Consider the following 20,550-nt stretch of genomic DNA (forward strand, 5'->3'; position numbering starts at 1 on the left):
CAGCCTGTCAGCCTCCATCCAGGCCGTGTGCTTGTAGGGACTCGTTTTAATTAATGCCAGAGCTGGGCCAACCACTGGGGCCGTGACACTTGTTTGCAGGTCATCTCCTCCTAACAGGCTCACTCTGGGAGGGGATTTGTCACTAATTGAAGCAGAGATCAGTTAATGAGGCCGAGGGGCCTGGGGTTCCAGAGAACAAGAGAAAGGAAAATAAAATAAAGCCTCTTTCTTTAGAGGTTTTGTGATTTACACACACAAAAGAAAAGCAAGCAAGCTGCAGATTTTCCAAGTCAGAAACTCCGCTCCATCTGCCAAAGCGAGCCCCTCACTGCGTGAAGACGTGAAGACTTCAGGCGGAGGGGCGCTGCCACCTCTAAGGCTTGTAGATGGGAGCGGAGGGGGCCTCCTGAGGCCAGCAATCAATCAGCAGCCTAATTAATAGGTATTTATGGAGCAGTGCTCTATGCTCCCCTCTGTGGGGGAGGAGACAGGTGCCTGTCCCTGGTTAACTTGTAATCCAGCTGGGGAACAAGGCGCTCGGGTTGAGGAACAATGAGAAGACATGGGCATGACTGAGTACGGGAAGAACAGAAGTTTCTAGGATTTGGGTCAGAGGAGAGGAGCATGGGCCAGCAAGATCCTCATCTATGGGGCCCTGGGTCTAGGCAGAGAGGAGAGAGAGGGTGTCCCTAGTGTGGGCACAGCCCAATGTGAGGCCGAGTCCCTGCCAGGTAGAGACTCCAGCTTTGGGAGCCCTTAGAGGCCTCCAATTCTGAGTAACACTGCTGGTCCTGGTCTTGGGAACCCCCAGTCACCACTGTGGACAAAGCTTGGCCCTGGGAAATGCAGGGATGAAATGCTGAACCACCTAGGGTGGAACAATGAGTACTGGGACACAGAGAGACCAGAGCTACTAAAAGAAGCTGAACTCCTATTTCTGGAAACCCAGGCCAGGGAAGGCCCCACCAAGGCAGCCATCCCCTTCACTAGAGCCTTGCCCCAGCCCCGCTCAGCCTTGCTCTTACTGGCCTCATCCCAACAGCTCAGGAAGGAAAGGAGGTTATTGAAGCTGTGAGTTAGACAGACCCTCAGCACCTTCATCCTAAGAAGCAAAGAAGGGCCCTGCCTGGCCTCAGTGCAGATTCAGGAACCCTCAAAGTCCCAAGCCAGGTGGCAGAAGTTAGAAAGCCATCTAAATAAGTTTGGCAAACATGTGGCTTCTCACTGGTGGTAAAACAAGGATTTAGGGAAGGAAAGAGAAGTTGGGATGGGGCACCCCCCACCCCCTACCCATAACAGCCACTTGGAAATAACTTAGTCCATATGGGAATAAACTAAATGAGGCCATTTCAGGACAATTGTAAAACTCTACTTTAGAAGAATAGCACATTAATTATGGTGTAGGATATAATAGGTTATTACATAGTAGTGAACTCGTGTTTATTTCATGGCATGGAAAAGATGAGGAAAGGACTTTTACCAAAGGCTTAGTACATGCAACTTCTCTCATTACATGTGAATATGTTTAAAATATTTTTTGTCCTGGGGTTTGAACTCAGGGCCTTGTGCTTGCTCTGCTTGCTTGCTTGATTGGTGCTCTGTCACTTGAGCCATGCCTCCAACCAGGCTTTTGCTGGTTAATTGGAGATGGAGTCTCACAGACTTTTTTTTTACTTGCAGTATCTTTTATTATAAAATATTATAAACACACCTTGACAATAAATACCTAGAAGAAACATTATGAAAAATAGTAATTTGTTTGATAAATATAAATTTACCTACTAAAAAATTATAAGCAGAAACAGGAATCAATGGAGGAGATACCTTATTAGGATGAGATTTCTTATCAATATCACAGACTTTTCTGCTCAGGCTGGCTTCAAATCACAATCTTCCACATCTCAGCTTTCTAAGTAGCTAGGATTATAGGCATGAGGCACAAGTGTCTAGCTGCGAATGTGTTTTGATTTGCATTTTCTAATAATCAATGTTGTGTCCTCATAGTGTTATCCGTGTATGAAATGATAAAGTTGTGAAGAGATGCTTTGTTCTGTAGAGTTGGCTACTGAAGGCTATCTGAGTGGGGATCGTACAAGATGGGATCAAGGGTGGGACAAGATCCCTGAGGCTTGATTCTCCACTGGCTCTGGCCCAGGCCCATTGCTGTCTTTATGCTGGAAACCTAGCATCCATTCATCCTATGCTCATTCAGTCAATCTACAACACTCCCCTAATAAGTAACTTCTCCATTCCCATAAAGCTTGTGGAGAGTCTGTGGACGTCCTATTGCATGGGTTACATTACTGGCTGTGAAGACCAGCTGCTCTGGGGAACATGGTAGGTCCATGCAGGCCCCCCTTAAGAGTAGATACCCTGACCTAGGTGCTCCCAGACCCCATCTCTCCTCCCACCTATTCTCCAAAACCTGAATTACTAGTCTGTGCTCTCACTACCAGAGCCTCTTCTCTGCCTAGAAAGCCTTCCCAGGCAGTCTGTCCATAGATCCCATCCCCCATGCCCTTGCCCATGCTGGCTCTCAAACAAGGGTCCACCTGCAGTGTTGATCTGGGGGAGGGGAGGGAAGAGGAGTTACTCACAGCAATGGAGACAGCACTGATGACAGCCCCTAGGTAGCCCTGGATAAACTTGGATGCAGGTGAAGGCTGGAAGACAGTGTAAATAAGGTACATAAGTAGGGCACTGCTTGGTGCCAATCATGGTGGCATGTTACACCTGGGGAGGAAGTCTGGGTCCCCCTCCCTGAATCCATACAAGTGAAGGGCAGCAACACTCACCTTGGTAGCATTGCGGTTTGCATAGTTAACACAAGCATTGTGGCTCTGGTTCAACCACTGAAAGGCAATGAGGAGAGAAGTCAGGAAAGGCCTGGTCACCTTTCTGGAAGGCACAGCTCTAGAAAGATAACTGTCTCTAGTGCATAGATGGTTCGTTCCCTCCATCCTGTTGGTTAGCATGACCAACTAATTGTCTCACTTTGCTCATGTCTCGTCTGGTTTTAATACCCAACGTCCTGAGTCTCAGAAAATCCTTCTATTCTGAGTAGAACAGGTTGCAGTTACTGCTCATCCCAGCAGTCCCCTGGGCTGAAACCAGGACATATGCTGGCCAACAAGCCTTTGCCACATCACCTTTACTTTATAGTATTTGCTGGACAGAAGATGGAATGATTGACAGCCCTGCACCTCTTTCACAAATTCCCCAGCCCAATGGGAGGAGGAAACTGGGAGAGTGTGAGGAAAGGGGTAACACTGTCCAAAAGAATGTACTCTACCTGACTTATGTAACTACGCCCTCTATATATCAACTTTATAATAACAATTTTTTTTAAATTCCCACACCAGCCAGGCCCTGGTGGCTCATGCTTGTAATCCTAGCTACACAGGAGGCTGAGATCTGAAGATCGCTGTTTGAAGTCAGCTGGGGCAGGACAATCCATGAGACTCTTATCTCCAATTAACCACTAGAAAACCAGAAATGAAGCTGTGGCTTAAAGTGATAGAGTGCTAGTATTGAGCACAAAAGTTCAGGGACAGTGTCCAGATCGAGAGTTCAAGCCCTACAACCACCACCACCACCAACAACAAAAATCCCCCAGCCCCGTAGTTGCCACTACCACTTGGCAATTCTGCTCAGGGAAAACTCTTAGGTATTTCCCCCCAGAAGAAGGCAGGTGTTCCTTCCTGCCCCTCTTCCTCTGTGCAGACATGAACAAAAACATCCTCTGGTTTTAGGGGGCCCAACCCCACTGTCTCCACAGGTAGAGCCAGGGTATGTGATGTCCGTTGATGCAGGGTTGGGGTAGATTAGGTTGAATGTGAGGCTAATGTCAAAAGGAGGTTGTGGGCCTTGTGTCAACTGGCCATCAGATGAGCAGCCAAGGGCAGAATGGCAGCCACCAACAAGGGTAAAGTATCTCACCCCCATTCACCTCTGAAGGTTATAGTCACAGTCAGCGTGGGATGTTGGGAGCCTTTGCAGAGGATCAAAGTCTGTTTTTTCACCTGTTGTTTCTGGGATGGAGCACAGCTATGGGCTGACTGTACCCAGGAGCCTGGATGGAGCCAGAGACATATGGGGAGTTTCTAACCAGCACCTGCTCAGCCCTTCCTTGAAGAGCCCTCTGCTTGTAGAGACTCTTACCTGCCAGAAGACAGTGGATGCCAGCGTCTGGTTGGGCAAGAGAAGACCCACGACCTGAGACCGGGAGAGAAAGGCAAAGGCTGAGCTTAGAAGACAAGAGAGACACCCACACTTTTGTTTTTGTTTCTTTGCTGGTCCTGGAGCTTGAACTCAGGCCCTGGGTACTGTCCTTGAACTTCTTTTACTCAAGGCTGGGGCTCTACCATTTGAGCCCCAGTGCCACTTCCAGCCTTTCTGTGTAGTTCATTGGAGATAAGAGTCTCACAAACTTTTCTACCCAGGAAGTTCTTGAACCATGATCCTCAGATCTCAACTGCCTGAGTAGCTAGAATTACAAGCATGAGCTACCAGCCCCCAACTTGTGTGTGTGTGTGTGTGTGTGTGTGTGTAAACGTGCAGCAAACAAACCAAAGGAACTTCCACTCAGGAAATCTGAACTTCTTCATGCCCTGCCTGTCCCATAAAATTTTTGTGAAGATGAAATACAAGTTATATCAAAGGTTTTTAAGTGGTTCCTAAATAGAATTTGGGAGAATTTCTGCTATCTCTGACTCCATGAAGCAAGAATTTACACCATGTTTAATCTATTGAATGAAAATGTCTAAAAAGTAGGTGTTGAGTGAGAGAATGAATGAATAAATAAAGCACACATAGGTTAAGTATGATTATAAAGGTGTGGATTTGTTATTCTCAAAGGCCAGACTTACTGACTGCTTTTTGCTTTATGCTAAAACTAATTGTGTGATCTTGACACTGGCACATATTGGCCTTCAGAGACATACGTGTGCCTCTCCAGTTTATCTTGTGAGTGAGTATTTGTGTGCAAAATAACATCTACCAAGTACCACTGCATATGGGGAAAATGTGCACAACCATCCACATATTGACGTATTTATTATTCCTGTAGATAAAATGGCTCTTTGGCAAGAATTTCTGTAAAGAACGAGTATAAACATTCAATACTATGCAGTAAATCAAATTCTAGACATCCTCAGCAGCATTAGTAAATCATGTTTTAAACATTAAAATGTTTTAAAACAGCAAATGCATACGCACATTTCTATTTATTGGCCCATACCAGTTTGAATAAAATTATATAATGTAAAGCCACTCCATAGCTCCAATGGGGAATTATCTTATGAGATTTCTCTCCCAGAATAAGATCTCTATTTGTTCTTCTCTACAGTGGCAGCTGAGGGACTTGGACTGAAAGCCATGGGATCTTGGGTTTCAGAATCCCTTGTCTGTGACAGGTTCCACATGGGTCTCTCCATAAGAGACCCATGTATACCTCCTAGCTGGCCTCTAGTAAGAAGTCAGAACAAGCTGGCTGCTGGTGGCTCATGTCTATAATCCTAGATGCTCATGAGGTTGAGAAGTTCAAAGCCAGCCCAGACAGGAAAATCTGTGAGACTCTTATCTCCAATTAACTACCAAAAAGCCAGAAGTAAAGCTGTGGCTCAAGTAGTAGCTGAGCAATAACACCTAGGGACAGAACCCAGGCTCTGAGTTCAAGCCCCAGTATCCGCACCAAAAAGAGAAAGAGAGAGAGAGAGATGGAGAGAGAGAGAGAGAGAGAGAGAGAGAGAGAGAGAAGGAACACTGGGCTTCTGGTGGGGAACAGTGGGGAGATGGCTAGATGGTCCCTATCACAGTAAACACAAAGACCACACAAGGAGGTGTTTGAGAATGTCTTTTATAATAGCTAGGAAAATGACAAGATGGCTTAAGGCATGAGGTGTGTGCAAAGTTGATTGGTTCTAACATTCAAATAGTCCAGGAGGGACAGCTCAGTGGACCCTGACTGTCTTCTGAAAAAAAAAGAAAGAATTCAGAGGTGAGGTGTGTGTGTGTGTGTTTGTGTGTGTGTGTGTGTGTGTGAGAGAGAGAGAGAGACAGACAGACAGACAGACAGACAGACAGAGAGCGTGCTGGGACAGTGAGAGACATCCTGGTCTGACAGGAGGAATTCTGGGAAACCAGCAGAAGGCAGAGTGAGTGAGTTAGGGGGCAGCAAGCACCCCACCGTGTTGTCCAAATGGGGCCCTGGGGAGCCATTTGGGGCTGACGCTGGACAGCAGGGATCCTGCCCTCCAGGTCTATACAGCCAGGCGGGCACCAGCAGCAGGCGATGGCAGCCCCATTCCCTATTAGGCAAAACGCAGTACCATCTGCACAATCCCAGGAGCAAGAGCAGATATTTTATAACTTCCTTTTTCTTTTTAAGTCTACATTAAAAATAAATGTTCCCTTCAGCTCTCAGATGTATATCTCTGGTGCAACCTGCCCACATTCCCTCCCGCTGCCCTTTCCAGAACATGGCAGGGGGAAGAAAGAGATGGATAGAGAGAGGGAGCCAGTCCACCCGGCTCCAATGCCAGTGGATCGCACCTCTTCCAAGAGGGAAGCGCAGCAGGCGTGGCCGCGCAGACGGTGGAGAGCGCCCAGAATGCGCTGCTACCAGGGAAAGTGGAAGAAGGAAGCAGGAGCCAATAGCTAGGATTCCTACCCAGCCTCCACCCTATCTTGCTGCAGGACCTTGGCCAAATCGCACATCCTATCTTTGCTCCCATTTATAGTTCGTACTATGGCTGAAGTCCCCTCTGCAGCTCCAGCCCCTTCATGGCTGTCCTCTATGCACATATCCCCTGTGCACCTTTGTGGTCCCCATCCACAACAGTGTCTGTGGACCCTACAGACTAACATTTGGGCTCTGGTCACCAAATGCTGGTGTCAGTATCAACCTAAGGCTAGTACTTGAGCTCTCTTTGTGCTTGTTTCTTTATCTGTTCAATGGAGGATAGTCCGGGTGCCTCTGGAGATGATCAGGAAAGGAAGTAAGGCAGTTTGAGCAACATTCCTCAACCCTTGCCTTCTTCCTTTCCAGCTTTTGCTGCCCTGTCTGAGACCTCAACCTGCATGACACACCCAAGCATCAACTTTGAACAAAAGTCTTGGACTTGAAAGGACGCTGACCCCTATAGACAGAGTCAAGGCTCCTATCACCTAAAGCATAGGCACAGGGATGGATCCCTGCTTGGCTGGAAGAACATGGCTACCTCAGTGTGAACTACAGTGAACACTTCATGACCAGGATAAAAACCACTGCTGGGCTGAGACAATGATACATCATCCATAGCGTCCTCATTCCAGTCACCATGGGCCTTTGGGAAGGGCATATTGAATATGTGGTGCTGACTCCAGTGACACCCCAAAACCTTTGCCACTGCCTCTCAGGATGGGGGTGTTTTTTGTTGGTGACTCTGTAAGACCATTTGACCTGCTTTGGAGACTAAGGTCCAAGGAGACTAAGCAATAGGAGGAGCAGAGGCCAGGCAGGTCTGCCAACTCCAGCTGACCCCCAGATAAGCAGTGACAAACAAAACCATCTCTGCCAAAACTTATTTATATCAGGTTCACCATGGTCAACTGTGGGTCCCTAAGAATGAATGTTTACAGCACCCTTGAAATTCTGAGGATGTTCTTTTACACAGCACCCTAGCAGCCTTTGCTAAGTGAGCTAGGGGTATCATGTATGGAGATTGACTCTGCTGTCCTTGGTGTAAAATTTTGTATGGTGACTAATGCTCCTTGCATTATATCTTCGTTAGTGCTGCTGCTCATCACCTCCCTATGCAGGGCCCCTAGCCCAGCCCTGGGGCTACTTAGCATACCAGGCAAAGGGACAGTCAGGGCACTGGTGGCTCATGCTTGTAATCCTAGCTACTCAGGAGGCTGAGATCTGAGAATTGTGGTTCAAAGTCATCCCAGGATGGAAAGTCTGTGAGACTCTCATCTCCAATTAACCACCAAAGAGCCAGATGTGGAGATGTGGCTCAAAGTGGTAGAGCAGGAGCTTTGAGCAGAAAAGCTCAGGGACAGCACCCAGGCCAAGTTTAAGCCCCATGTCTGACAAAAAGCATAAAGAAAAAGAAGAAAAGCCACATCTTCACACCAGCCTCCGCCTTTCAAGTCTTAACCACTGCACATTAGATGAGTGTCAGTCTATAAGAGTGACATGCCCACTCCCTATCACTCCTGGCTTCCTGGTCAGGGGCTGTTGAAGAAAAGGGCAGAGAAGCAAGGCCACAGGCCATAACTTTGTGTGCTATGATATCTGGCCTCAGAGAGAACCGAACAGCCCCCACTCCTGAGCCAACCTCCCATACAAGCCTGAATCCAGTGATGGAAAGATTGTTAAAGTGTGGGAAACCTAGAAAGGAAATAGGGTATATGTGAAAACAACTGGGTGGTGAGACTTACTCCAGGAGAAGACCAGGGTACAAAATTATCATGGTTGCCAAGAAAATAGCATTTCCACTTCGCCAATCTTTCCTTCTGGCTTCAATCTAATTGTTGCCTCCTCCAGGAAGCCCCCTCAAAATAGTTAGGGCCACTCTCCAGCACCTGCTATCTTCTCTGCAGTATCCACCTTAGATGTACCTGTTTGTGGTCTATCTTCCTGGAGAGATGCCTTCAGTTTTAGAGTGGGGAGAGTTCAAAGCTGTTCATAGACCTCGGTCCTCACTGGAAAAGCATCATTTCTTCAGAACTGTCCTCCTCCTCCTCCTCACCTCATGCATCCACTTCCTAGTTCCTCTGACAGCCCTCCCCAGGGCCCTAGTACCCAACGATTTGCCAGGATTTTCCTTCTACTTTGTCTCCATCTTCTGATTTAAGTGGTTAATGATCTGAAAAGCAACACTTCCATGTATTAGGGGTGTTGCTATTTAAAGGATGCCAGCCAGCTCAAGAAAATATCTTTTGTCAAATGAACGTCTACCTCTGACTAGTCTGTTCTAGCTTAACTGAACCAACACCTCTTGCACGATGAGACCTAAGTCTCATCAGGTCACACTTGAGGTGAATCAGAGAGGAAACTGGAACTGGAACTGGAATACGGGGAAAAAGAGTCTAAGATGGTGACGGTTGGGGATGTCAGAAAGGCTTTGGGACAGAGCCAAGTCCTGACATAAAATGAACACTTTGTGGTTCCTTCCTACATGTCCCCCACTGACTCTCACTAGTACCTTCTGATACTTGAGCTGATGTGTTTTCTTTCTTTTTTCCTTTCTCTCTTTCTTCATTTTCTTCCTCTGTGCCTTTTTCTTGTCTTTCTCTTTCTTTTTTCCTTTCTTTCTTTCTCTCTCTTATCCTTCTGTCATTCTCTTCCTTTTCTTTCTCCCTTTCTTCCTCTCTCTCTTCCTTCCTTCCCTCCCTTCCTCCCTTTCTTTCTTTTTTCTTTCTTCCTTCCTTCCTTCCCTTCCCTCCCCTCCCTCCCTCCCTCCCACTCTCCTTTCCCCTCTCCCTTTCCCTCTCCCTCTCTCTCTCTCTCTCTCTCTCTCTTTCTCAGGGTCCAGTCATGGGGCCTGAACTCTGGGCCTGGGCACTGTCCCTCAGCTCTTCAGCTCAAGGCTAGTGCTCTACCACTTGAGCCACAGCTTTTTTCTTTTTGCTTATGTGGTGCTGAGGAATCGAACCCAGGGCCTCAGGCATGCAAGGCAAGCACTCTACCACTGAGCCACCTTCCTGGCCCCTCTTTCTTTCTTTCTTTCCTCTTGCAGTGGATGAACCCAAGACCTTGAGCTTAAGCCATATCCTAGCTCAATGCTTGGGGTTTCTACACCCGTGGACTAACTATAGTGTTACACTGTGAGAATTTAGAGTACAATCACACTTTTAATGTCCCAAGAAAGGCAGAATCTGCTTTGGTTAACTAAGGCCACCAAACTCACTGCTCTCCTCACATCCCCTCTAGCAGGTGCATGGCATCTGGTCCCTAATGGGGAGGGCAGCAGTGTGGTGGGGAGTTTGGGGTGAAGAAGTAGGCACAAGTGCTGCCAGGGAGAGTCTCAGGCCTGAGAGAGATCCAGTTCTCTGGGTCACTCAGTGACCAAGGAAGGCCCAGGGCACAGGTAGTAGGAGGAATGGACCTCTGGGCTATATGTGGTGGGGGGCAAGTAGCCCTGCCTCCCCGTAGCCTCACGTGGATAGACAGACCAGCACTGCACACCATTGGTGGAAAACGGGGAACAGAGTTCTGGTTTATTAAAAGTGGCCCTGCTGCTGGTGCTTTTCTGGTTGGACCCCAAGAAAGACAGAGGTGGACTGCAGCAGCCCCGAGAGGCCCGGGTATATGGGCCTAGCAACCATACTTATGTATAAATTGGGATCTTTTTGCCACACACCAAAGGGGAAAAAGTTCCCATCTTTAAATGTTAAGCTTAAAATAAGACACTACACGGGTGCCAGTGGATCTGTGAAATCTGCTGACTAAACTGGCACTGGCGCCCGGGAAAGAGAAAACCAGCCCATTCCTCCCTGGCCTGGGGAGAGCATGGGGCAGGGCCACTCTCAGCCACACAGGGTACTGGTAATCTCCAGCCCAGATGTTTGCCTGGGGTTGAAAGCAGCTTGGATGTTGCTTCCAGAAGCTTCTCCACTGAGGTACCTGCCAGCCTTCCTCACCCCTTCCCTTCATCACTCAGGGGCCCAGTTCCTAGCACATTCGCTGGCACCCTCATTTCTATTTCAGTGAGCATTTTTAGTGGCTTCCGCATGCATGTATTTCTTATCCACTCTGCCTGACCAGGGCTTCCTTAAGGTGTGGACGGGAACTTCAACTCCCACTTCTGACTAGGTGATTGCTGAAGGTTCGGAGCTCCAGCGACAGCAAGGCGTTAAAGGGGCCATGAGGTGCCCGGCTTCAGTTGGAAGTACAGGTACAGCCACAATGTTCCCTGCACACCAGGTCAGAGGGTGGCCTAGTGCTGTCAGAGCAGGACCAGGGACCAGTGAGCAGCCATGTTGCTTGTCCATGTTCATGTGTCAAGATGGAAGGTCACAGGCTCTCCACGTTCAATGGCTCCTCTGGGGACTAGTCCTTGGCCTAGCCATTCAGAATTTTGAGACGTAGATATTTGGGGCTAGGAAACTAGGTGTGCATCATCATTTTGGCTCCAGCGGCTCCATAGGTCTGCTGGGCAGTGTCCCAGGCCATGTTATCTGCTTTGTTTCAGTCAAGAGTCACAGGGCAGCTCGGGATCTGTAATCCTAGCTACTCAAGAGGATGAGATCTGAGGACCGAGATTCAAAGCCACCCCAGGCAGAAAAGTTCACGAGACTCTTATCTCCAATAAACTACTGAGAAAAAGCTGGAGATGGCGCTGTGGCTCAAATAGTAGAGCCCTAGCCTTGAACACAAGAAACCCAGTCCTAGAGTTGAAGCCCTAGGATTAGAAAACAACAACAAGAAGTCTTTTCCCTTCTCCTCCCCAAATTAGAGAACTGTATATACAAGATGCAGGGCACCGACATCAAATACAGTGAAAACAGGGGTTATACTGTGGGGGAGAAACATACAAAGAAACAAAAAAATCACATGGTACATTATAAATATGTTAGAAACAATAGCAAGAAAGAAAAAAAAACACTTGTGTCCCTATCTTGGGGTTCATTTCACTTAATATCATCTTATCTGGTCATATGTATATACCTTTTGATCTTTTCTGCTTGTCCCAGACATATACTAGTTATTACAAATAAAAAACAAAATGCTTAAATAGGGATACAGGTTACCCATTGTAACAATGAGATGCACAAGATACTATGTTGAAAAACGAACTTTACAATTTAGGTGGTGGGGGAGAGTAGTTGTGGAGGTGGGAGGGAAGGAATGGTAGGGGGAAAACAAAGGAGGAGGTAACAATGCTTGATAGGAAATGTACTCATTACCTTGCTCATATAACTATAACCCCTCTGTACAGTATTTTTACAATAAATAAAATGTATAAAAAATAAAATTTAGAAAAAAGTCACAGAGGCCAGGCCCCAGTGGCTCATGCCTATAATCCTAGTTATTCAGGAGAGTGAGATCTGAGATTCTTGGTTCAAAGCCAGCATGGGCAGACAAAGCTTCTAAATTTGATCTCCAACTAGCCAGGAAAGAGCCAGTGGAGGTGTGGCTCAGTAGTAGAGCACTAGACAAGTGACAACATGAGGACCTGAGTTCAAATCCCAGCACGCGCATACACACACACACACACACAAACTCAAACACAGAGTCATACAGGCTCTCTGAGCCCATCCCACACTCATTGACTCACAGAGGCCCATGTGTTCCAGACAGTGCAGACAAGTTCACACAAGTCAGCACAGCACCTGCTTCAGCACTGCATCCCTGATGGGCAAAGGTGGATCAGCACCAAGACCCCCAGACACCACAGGGCCCGCGATCTGTTATGATGCACTATCTTGCACTGTCTTGATATACAGGGTGAACCTGCATGACAACATCTAAGCTAACATCTGTTAACCTAGCTAGCAGCTTCATCCTCGTAGCAGCCACTACCTTTGCAAGAACCCACTTGCCCCGTTAAGGGAAGTGAACTCTATATTTACTCTTGCTAGATCAAATGCCTAGGTCTCTGGTTAGCAAAGAGATGATACTGCTAAATAATACATCTTATTAATAGATATTATTATGCCAGATTCTTGTTTGTCCATCTATGAACTATTGCTCTTTCTTATTAATAAAATCTCTACATAATTAGGGCCAATTATATACCAGCTAGTTTCTACATGAATTACAAGCAGCACTGTTGTATGAGACTTCTAAGAAGACACCTTAAAGAGAGCTGACTCAGCTGAGAAATGCGTCCTTCTACTCTCCTTTATGCTCTCTGGGATGTGAATATGATGGCTGGGATTCCAGCAGCTGCCATGGGCTATGAGATGACTTTTATAAGAGAAAATGGCACTGAGAATGGGTGGTAAAAGCATAGAAAATTGGGTTCCTAAAGCCATTGTGGAGTTCCCCTTACCTCCAAACTTCTCTGACACAAGGGAGAAATAAACTATTCTGTTTAAGCCACTGTCATTTTGTTTCTGTTAAAGGCTGACGATCCCATTCATATTGATATATGCACATCCTATGTTACCAAGAAAACACTAAATTCCAAAGAGCAAAGAAAATCTATTAGATAATAACAAGAGAATATATTTTTTAAAACCCAAACACTGAAATGTGTTCTTCTAGCCAAGCACCGATGGTTCATGCCTGTAATCCTAGCTATTCAGGAGGCTGAGATCTGGGGATGAGGGTTCAACAAAGCCAGCCCAGGAAGACAAATCCAAGAGGCTCTTATCTCCAATTAACCAGCAAAAAGCAGAGGTGTGGTTCAAATGTTAGAACATCAGCCTAAAGTAAAAAGCAAGAGCACAAGGCCATGAGTTCAAGCCCCAGAACCAGTGCACATGCACACATGCGCGCCCCCCCCACACACAAGCAGTATGTTTTAAAACATCAACCCTTTAAACTTTTCTATAACATAAATGTCAGAGAACAAAAGAAAAACAGCCAAGCAGGAGATTTATAATATACATACTTCTTAGGATTAATATCCAAAATATATAAATATCTCCCACAATAAATTAGAAAAATAAACCTTGTGAATAAATATGAATGGCAAGTCATAGAAGAAATGGCAACAAATACATTTTAAAAAGCACAAACTTTTTGGTGTTCAAAGAAATAAAAATTGAAACCATGAGAAGCTATCCCTGCCCCTATTGTATTGTTAAAAAAACAAAAAACACCAGTGTCACAAAGGTGTGGGGAAACATTGCTTTTTTATTGTTGGTGGTGGTGGTTGTGGAGCTTGAACTCTGGGCCTGGGCGCTGTCCCTGAGCTCTTCAGTTCAAGGCTAGAGTTCCACCCCTGGGTCCACAGCGCCACTTCTGCGTTTTGGGTGGTATATAGAGATAAGAGTCTTGTGGACTTTCCTGCCTGGGCTGGCTTTGAACCACTATCCTCAGATCTCAGGCTCCTGAGCAGCTAGGATTACAGGCATGAGCCACCAATGCCTACCTGAAACATCGTTTTTTAAGGAAAAAGTCAGCACTATTAAAAATAAAAATGTGCAGCTAAGTGCTTATCTCCAATAAACTACCAAAATGCCAGAAATGGAGCTGAGGCTGTGTGTAGAGCTCTAGACTTGAGCTAAAGAAGCTCAAAGACAGCATTCAGGCCTTAAGTTCAAGCCTGGGGGAAAAAAAGTGTGTGCGTGCGTGTGTGCATGTGTGCACACAGGCACCTGCCATGGTGGTACATGCCTGTAATCCCAGCTACTTGGATAACTTGGGAAGTACAGATTAAGAGGGTAGCAATTCAAAGCCAAATGGAGCAAAACAGTAGCAAGAGCATATCTCAATCAATAAGCCAAGTGTAGTCTATCATTCCTGTGATCCCACCAATGTGGAAGGTTATGGTAGGAAGATCATAGTCCAGGCTAGTCCTGGGAAAGGCTCTAGAGTCTGGATGCTGGGGCTGTATGCATGCTAAACACATGTTCTATTAGTGAGTGACAGCACTGGCCACACTTTTTTAGTTTAGCTTTGTTTCTGAGATAGATCTTGTTGTGTTCCCCAGGCTAGACTCATAGTTCTGCCTCAGCCTCCAGAGAAGCTGGGACTACAGAAACAGGTGCCTGGGTCTAGAAGAACCATTGAAGGTGAAATAGATAGATAGATAGATAGATAGATAGATAGATAGATAGATAGATAGATAGATAGATAGATTTTTTTTATTGTGGGGCTTGAACTCAGAGCCTGGGTGCTGTCCCTCAGCTCTTCAGCTCAAGGCCAGTCCTCTACCACTTGAACCACAGTACCACTTCCAGTTTTCTTGTGGTTAATTGGCAATAAGAGTCTCATGGACTTTCCTGCCCAGGCTGGTCTTGAACCACGATCCTCCGATCTTAGCCTCCTTGGTAGCTAAGATTACAGGTGTAAGCCATCGCCTGAAGGTGATATTTTTAATAGAAAGCTAGAATCCCTCACAAACTTCTAAGAGAACTTACTTCTGAGCAAAGCCTAGGGGTGGAGGGTCAGTAGAAGGTCTTTCACTTTTGTTTGTAATGTTTGAATTCTGGGCTAAGAGATATGCATGTATTACTTCTATAACTTTTAATATATTCTTTATAAAAAATTCCTGGTGGTATTTTTGAATCTCCAAGAACATATTCATATATTTCTTGTATAATTTTATAAAATATACGAAGAAGATTTTTTTAATCCTAGAGATATTTTTGAACTCCAAAGATAAGAGGGGAAAAAAAACCAAATGATTTCAGGGGAAGGGGGAAGCTAATATACAAAGGAAAAGAGGATCAGACCAACTATTGTTCATGTATGAAAGAGAAAAAGAAGACTCCCAGATTTATAAGGACACAGAAAGTGTATTTTCACAAACTGAGTGTGATTTAAGCAAATCCCCTAGCCAAACACTGAATGTACAAAGCCTAAATAAATAACGCTGACATCTAATGTAGTTATTAATACAAGCTTCATAAATCTGATAAGATTCCAGATTATTCTCACAAATGAGGCAGGTGTCTTGAGGTACAATGGTAAATAAAAACTAGAGCGACCTCTGCACATGGTAACCCGTGCCTGCTAACCCAACACTCAGGAGGTAACAGCTGGAGAGTAGAGAATTTGGGGCCAGTCAGGGCTACTGAGAACTTGTTCACAAAGAAAATAAAAATAATAATGTAAAGATGACATACTAATAGTCTCTTGTGTGGATAGGGCTGAGGATAGTGTATTGATATTTGTAAAGTATGTATAGAAAATGCAACCTCTCTGTACTGTACAATAATACGGAGGGACAGTATTTACAGAGAATTAGTTACAAAACTCCTCTTTCAAACTACTTTAGAAGCTGAAAGAATTAAAAATAAATAAAAGACAATAGAGATAATAACAAAGCTCAATAAACAAGCCAGAAAAAAAAACCCTTGATAGCTGAGATAAGTGATCTCAGCAGCCAGTGGCAGATAAATATATCTGGGTTCCATTTATCATTCAAACTGAGTAAAAAAGTAAAACTCAACTAAATGTTGTCCCCAAAAGAGACTTACCTAGCTAGGCACCAGATGCTCATGCCTGTAATCCTAGCTATTCAGGAGGGTGAGATCTGAGGATCACAGTTGGAAGCCAGCCCAGGTAGGAAAGTTTGGGAGACTCTTATCTCCAATTAAATCACAGAAAAACCCAGAAGTAATGCTGTGGCTTAAGTGGTAGAGCTCTAGCCTTGAGCAAAAAAAGCTCAAGGATAGCACCCAGGCCCTGAATTCAAGTCCCAGGGCTGGCACAAGAAAGAGAGAGAGAAGCATGGGGGGGGGAGGGAGAGAGATTTATCTCACAAAATGACATGGAATTAAATGATTGACATGAAATCTAGGTGGTGATATATGAGGTAAATAGATAAAGCAAAGCAGGAATAGGAACAGTGATGAGGTAAACACAACTCAGACAGATATTTTTAGTGTATAAGAGAATGAGAGAGAAGTTAACGAGGAAAACATCAAGCCAATAAAACCATCACAAAGAATATACAACTATAAGAAATGCAAAGATATTACACACAATTGCAGTGAGAAATCTGTAATCCTCCTTGGAATATTTCAGAACTATGTGATAGTTTTAGGGAAATGGTGTAAGTATGGGGATGTAAATAATACTTCTCTCCATATATATTTTTATATAATTAAAATGTATGTATAAAGTTAGGAAGACTTAGTTCTGTTGTTCCACAGCATAGTAGGGTGATTGCAGTAGAAAACAATTCATCATATAGTTTATAAATAAACAGAAGAGGAACCTGGAGGTTCCTAACAAAAAAAAAAAAAGATCATCATTTAAGGAGATGGAGATGCTAAATACCCTGAATTGATCATTACACAGTGTCTACATGTATCAAAAAATTATCACATTATACCTCCTAAATATGTACAAATTTTAAAAATTTAAGCTAAATGCTGGTAGTATATACTGTAATCTCAGTACTTGGGAGGTGGACGCTGGAGGACCATGAGTTTGGGGTTAGCTTGAGCTACATAGCAAGACTCTGTTTCAAAACACCAAGGACTAGAAGTAGAGCTTAGTGGAAGAGTGCTTGCCTACAGACTTAAGGCCTTGGGTTCCATCTTAGCATGTGTGCATGTGCCTGTGTGTCCACGTGTGAATGTGTGCACACCCACAGAGTCAAAAATGTAATCAAGGGGAGTGCTGTGGAGAGGTGTAGCTTGAGTGCTTAATAGTAACTATTTTTAAAAATTAAAAATAAACATATGGACAATAAAATATTCCTGGCCTACAAAGAAGTCTAGAGAATAAAATAATGAACATTCATGTGTTGTTAAGGCTTACCACTTCCTCAAATTTTTGTGAAAACTTTGTCTTTTCTAAAAGACGAAGTGGTACAAACACAATGCTAGATTCCATCACCTTCTGTCTTCCCAGGATGAACAGTACCATGAATCTGTTGCTTTTTGCTCCCATAAATGCTTTTACAGATACATTGAAAACATACCCATATACTATATATACTATCACTTTGCACATTTTTAAACATGATATAAATGACATCAGAGAGTATTACTACTCTGTGACTATTTTTTTCATTGAACACTGTTTTTGAGATTTATCCATATTCATAAAGTGGAGCACTCAACACAGGAAAGAAAATAACGAACAAGGGCTAAACCTGATTCCAAAACTGAACAAAAAAGAACACCCAAAATCCGTTCTGAATTCATTTTAAACTTCAATTTTCAGAAGACGCCCTTGTATTCCTTTCTGCAGTTCCTTTGGAAACCTTCCCTGTTTTTCCTGACAATCATGTAGGGACAAAAGGCACTTCCTAACTCAGCAACTTGGCTTGCTGAAAATCAGTAGACCTTTATCTAAAGGAGCCTGACTCTAGTTGCCACAAGGAAAGGAAAGAGAAATCCATGCATTTTCCTCAACCATTCCTTCCAGGAAGTGAGACTGAGTCATTGTCTTAGTCAAATATCTATAGACAATGATGTCAAGTTATGCATTCAAAGTTTTGTTTTAGACGGCTAGAGGCCTGGCTCAGAAATATCACACCAGCCTAGCAAGCTGAGTTCAAGCCCCCAATACCTCCCACCCCATCCCCCAAAGAAGTCTGAGAATAAAAGTCCCACTTTTTTTTTTTGGAGGTAATACTTACAATTGGTGTCCCAAAAGGAATGTAACCTGTGAATGGGGAGAGAAAAGAATCAGGTCTTATAATCCATCTGACTCTCAGCTGAGATATCCAGGAGTCTCTGGGCTTGGTCTGGTCCTTGGCCCTGGTAAGGGCTCAGGATAGTTTAACAGGAGGTACCGACCTCCAGCCCCTCAGACCTTTTCCTAGTTCGGCTTCCCCACACCCCCCACCACAGAGGGTTTCCCAGCATCCTCAGCCTCCTACTCTCTGTCCCTCTTCAGCCAGGCAGCTTTCCCTCCCCTCCCAGATGGGTCCCTGCAGACAGGACTGCCTGCTGCCCATGACTACCAGTGGTCCTGTGACCACTGAGGGGCATAATGCTCCTTGGCCCGTTCACCACAGTCATCTTCCTGGCCATCTGGAGTGTCATCCTTCTGTCTTTAACCTTTCTTTGCTTCTCTGACATCATGACCACCTCTTAAGGGCAGAATTCCTTACCTACCTGAGATGCACACCTAAGTGCCAGTCTTTCAAGTCCTGACTGGATAGCCTCAGTAGAGCAACAGACAGCCAAGGTGAAGCACAGCTGGGCCCAGGCCCTCTTTCCTCACTGCTGTGGCCCTCAGGCAAGGCTTCCCCACTGCTGTCCCCAGCATCTGACTTGTGGTAGTCACTGACTCCAGCAGCTGAGAGCATGCTCATCTGAGTTGCATCTAAAGCCACAGTTCACGTCCTAAGCACTCTCCTATTGTCTCCCTCTGGGGAGTGATTCCAAGTTTGGTTATGGCCTCAGAGAATGTATGACTCAGGAAGGTTCAGAATTACAAAGGAAGCTAGACTGAAGTGAGAGTCTGCTAGGACCAGAATGGGAACTTAGATCAATGACAGCCACAGCCCCAGGATGCTCAGAGGCTTGGCCACCTTGGAATCAGAGGCTACCCAGCACAAATAACCCCAGTTTGCAGGGTAGTATGTGACTTTCCATCCCCTGACTGTTTAACCTAACTACTCCAAGAAGTCAGGCTTTCTGGGGGGCAGGGACCCTGACTAGCTCATCTGATGGCGCCTCCTTTCTCTAGCTGTGTAAGCCTTCCTAAGGCAGAAGGTAGCAGCTCTCCAGGACGCCACCGTCATAAACTCAGGATGAGATGTCCCATTGCACTTGCACGGAGTGAGTGTGATCCTCTACAGTGTGACTCTGGTCAGGGCCTGGAATTCTCAGAACCAAGAGCAGAACAACAATGTCACCCTAGACAGCTTAAGTCCTAGATTTACAGAACTGTTCCTCTAGTTCTCGGGGGGGTGGGGGGAAACAGGGATCTCATAGCCGCCTCTGGACATGGTTTCTACAGGACAGGAATCTCACCTTTTCCTTAAGTTGTAGGAATGTAAACTGAGCCCATCCATCCCAAACAAGAGTTAACAGCAGGATTAGAAGATGGATTGCTAATCTGTAGACTGACAGTCTAGAAAAGGGAGCAAGGAGCAGGCCTTGGAAGGACAGTACACATTGTACATGTCTCAGAAGAAAGGGGCATGTAGATGCCAAGGACCAGATTGGCCATGGAGGCCACCCCATGGACTCCACCCCAACCACAGAAAAGGCAAATGAATGAATGCTTTAGGGATCTTGAGCCTAGCCAGTGTCTTGCATAGTTGAACCAAGGTGAACATGCAGGTGTGAGCGTGGCCCATGAGTGACAAACTGTTCCTCCTCGGAATGCTGTGTGTGTGTGTGTACGTTCCTGGAGCTGTGAGTCAACACCACAGACTGGACAGAGCAAGAAGAGTCTGAGGAGCAGAGTGCCAGTGTCTCACTCCTACACAGGAGGCCGAGACATGAAGGAGCATGGTTCAAAGCCAGCCCTGGCAGAAAAGTCTAAGGACCCATCTCCAATTAACTAGCAAAGATCCAGACTGGAGGCATGGCTCAAGTGGCAGAGCATCAAATAAATATTAAAAAAAAAAAAGAAAGCCAAGCAAGAGCAGGAGGGCTTGAGTTCAAGCCCCAGTACTAGTACCAAAAAAAGAAAAGTGTGTGGGCGGGGGAGGGGGTGTCCCAAGGATCTTACCTGACATTCTAAAAGGCATGAAGATCTTCTCATTGGTGTCCGGATGTAGAATAGCCTGGCAAGAGGCCAGAACAGAGCACAAGTGGTGGTGGGGGGGGAGTGGAGGGAGGAGGAGAAAAGGAGAAAAGGGAAGAGGAGGGGACAAGGAGAGGTGTTAGGACAGGAAACAGGGAAAGGACAGCTTCCCCAGTGTTGGTATGGTGTCTTTGGGCTGGTCAGACCCTTCTATAAATAATTCAGGACAAGAGAAAACTCAAATACAGGTTGTGTGTAGTGTCTTATCCTCAAAGTTGCATGCA

At 45.4% G+C, this 20,550-nt stretch overlaps 1 protein-coding gene across 1 annotated transcript in view; it reads right to left on the minus strand.

Moving 5' to 3' along the window:
• Positions 1 to 20,550, minus strand: part of Sfxn5 (sideroflexin 5) — a 98,933-nt gene that overhangs the window by 47,347 nt on the left and 31,036 nt on the right. Inside the window, exons 5-9 of the mRNA XM_013035764.1 lie at positions 20,252 to 20,306; positions 18,201 to 18,226; positions 4,162 to 4,215; positions 2,796 to 2,852; positions 2,598 to 2,663 (exon numbers count right to left, since the gene is read on the minus strand). Of these exons, the coding sequence (XP_012891218.1) occupies positions 2,598 to 2,663; positions 2,796 to 2,852; positions 4,162 to 4,215; positions 18,201 to 18,226; positions 20,252 to 20,306 (258 nt within the window). The remainder of the gene's footprint in view (positions 1 to 2,597; positions 2,664 to 2,795; positions 2,853 to 4,161; positions 4,216 to 18,200; positions 18,227 to 20,251; positions 20,307 to 20,550) is intronic.

This window comes from Dipodomys ordii, unplaced genomic scaffold (genome assembly GCF_000151885.1).
Source record: "Dipodomys ordii isolate 6190 unplaced genomic scaffold, Dord_2.0 Scaffold220, whole genome shotgun sequence".
NCBI classification, from domain to species: domain Eukaryota; kingdom Metazoa; phylum Chordata; class Mammalia; order Rodentia; family Heteromyidae; genus Dipodomys; species Dipodomys ordii.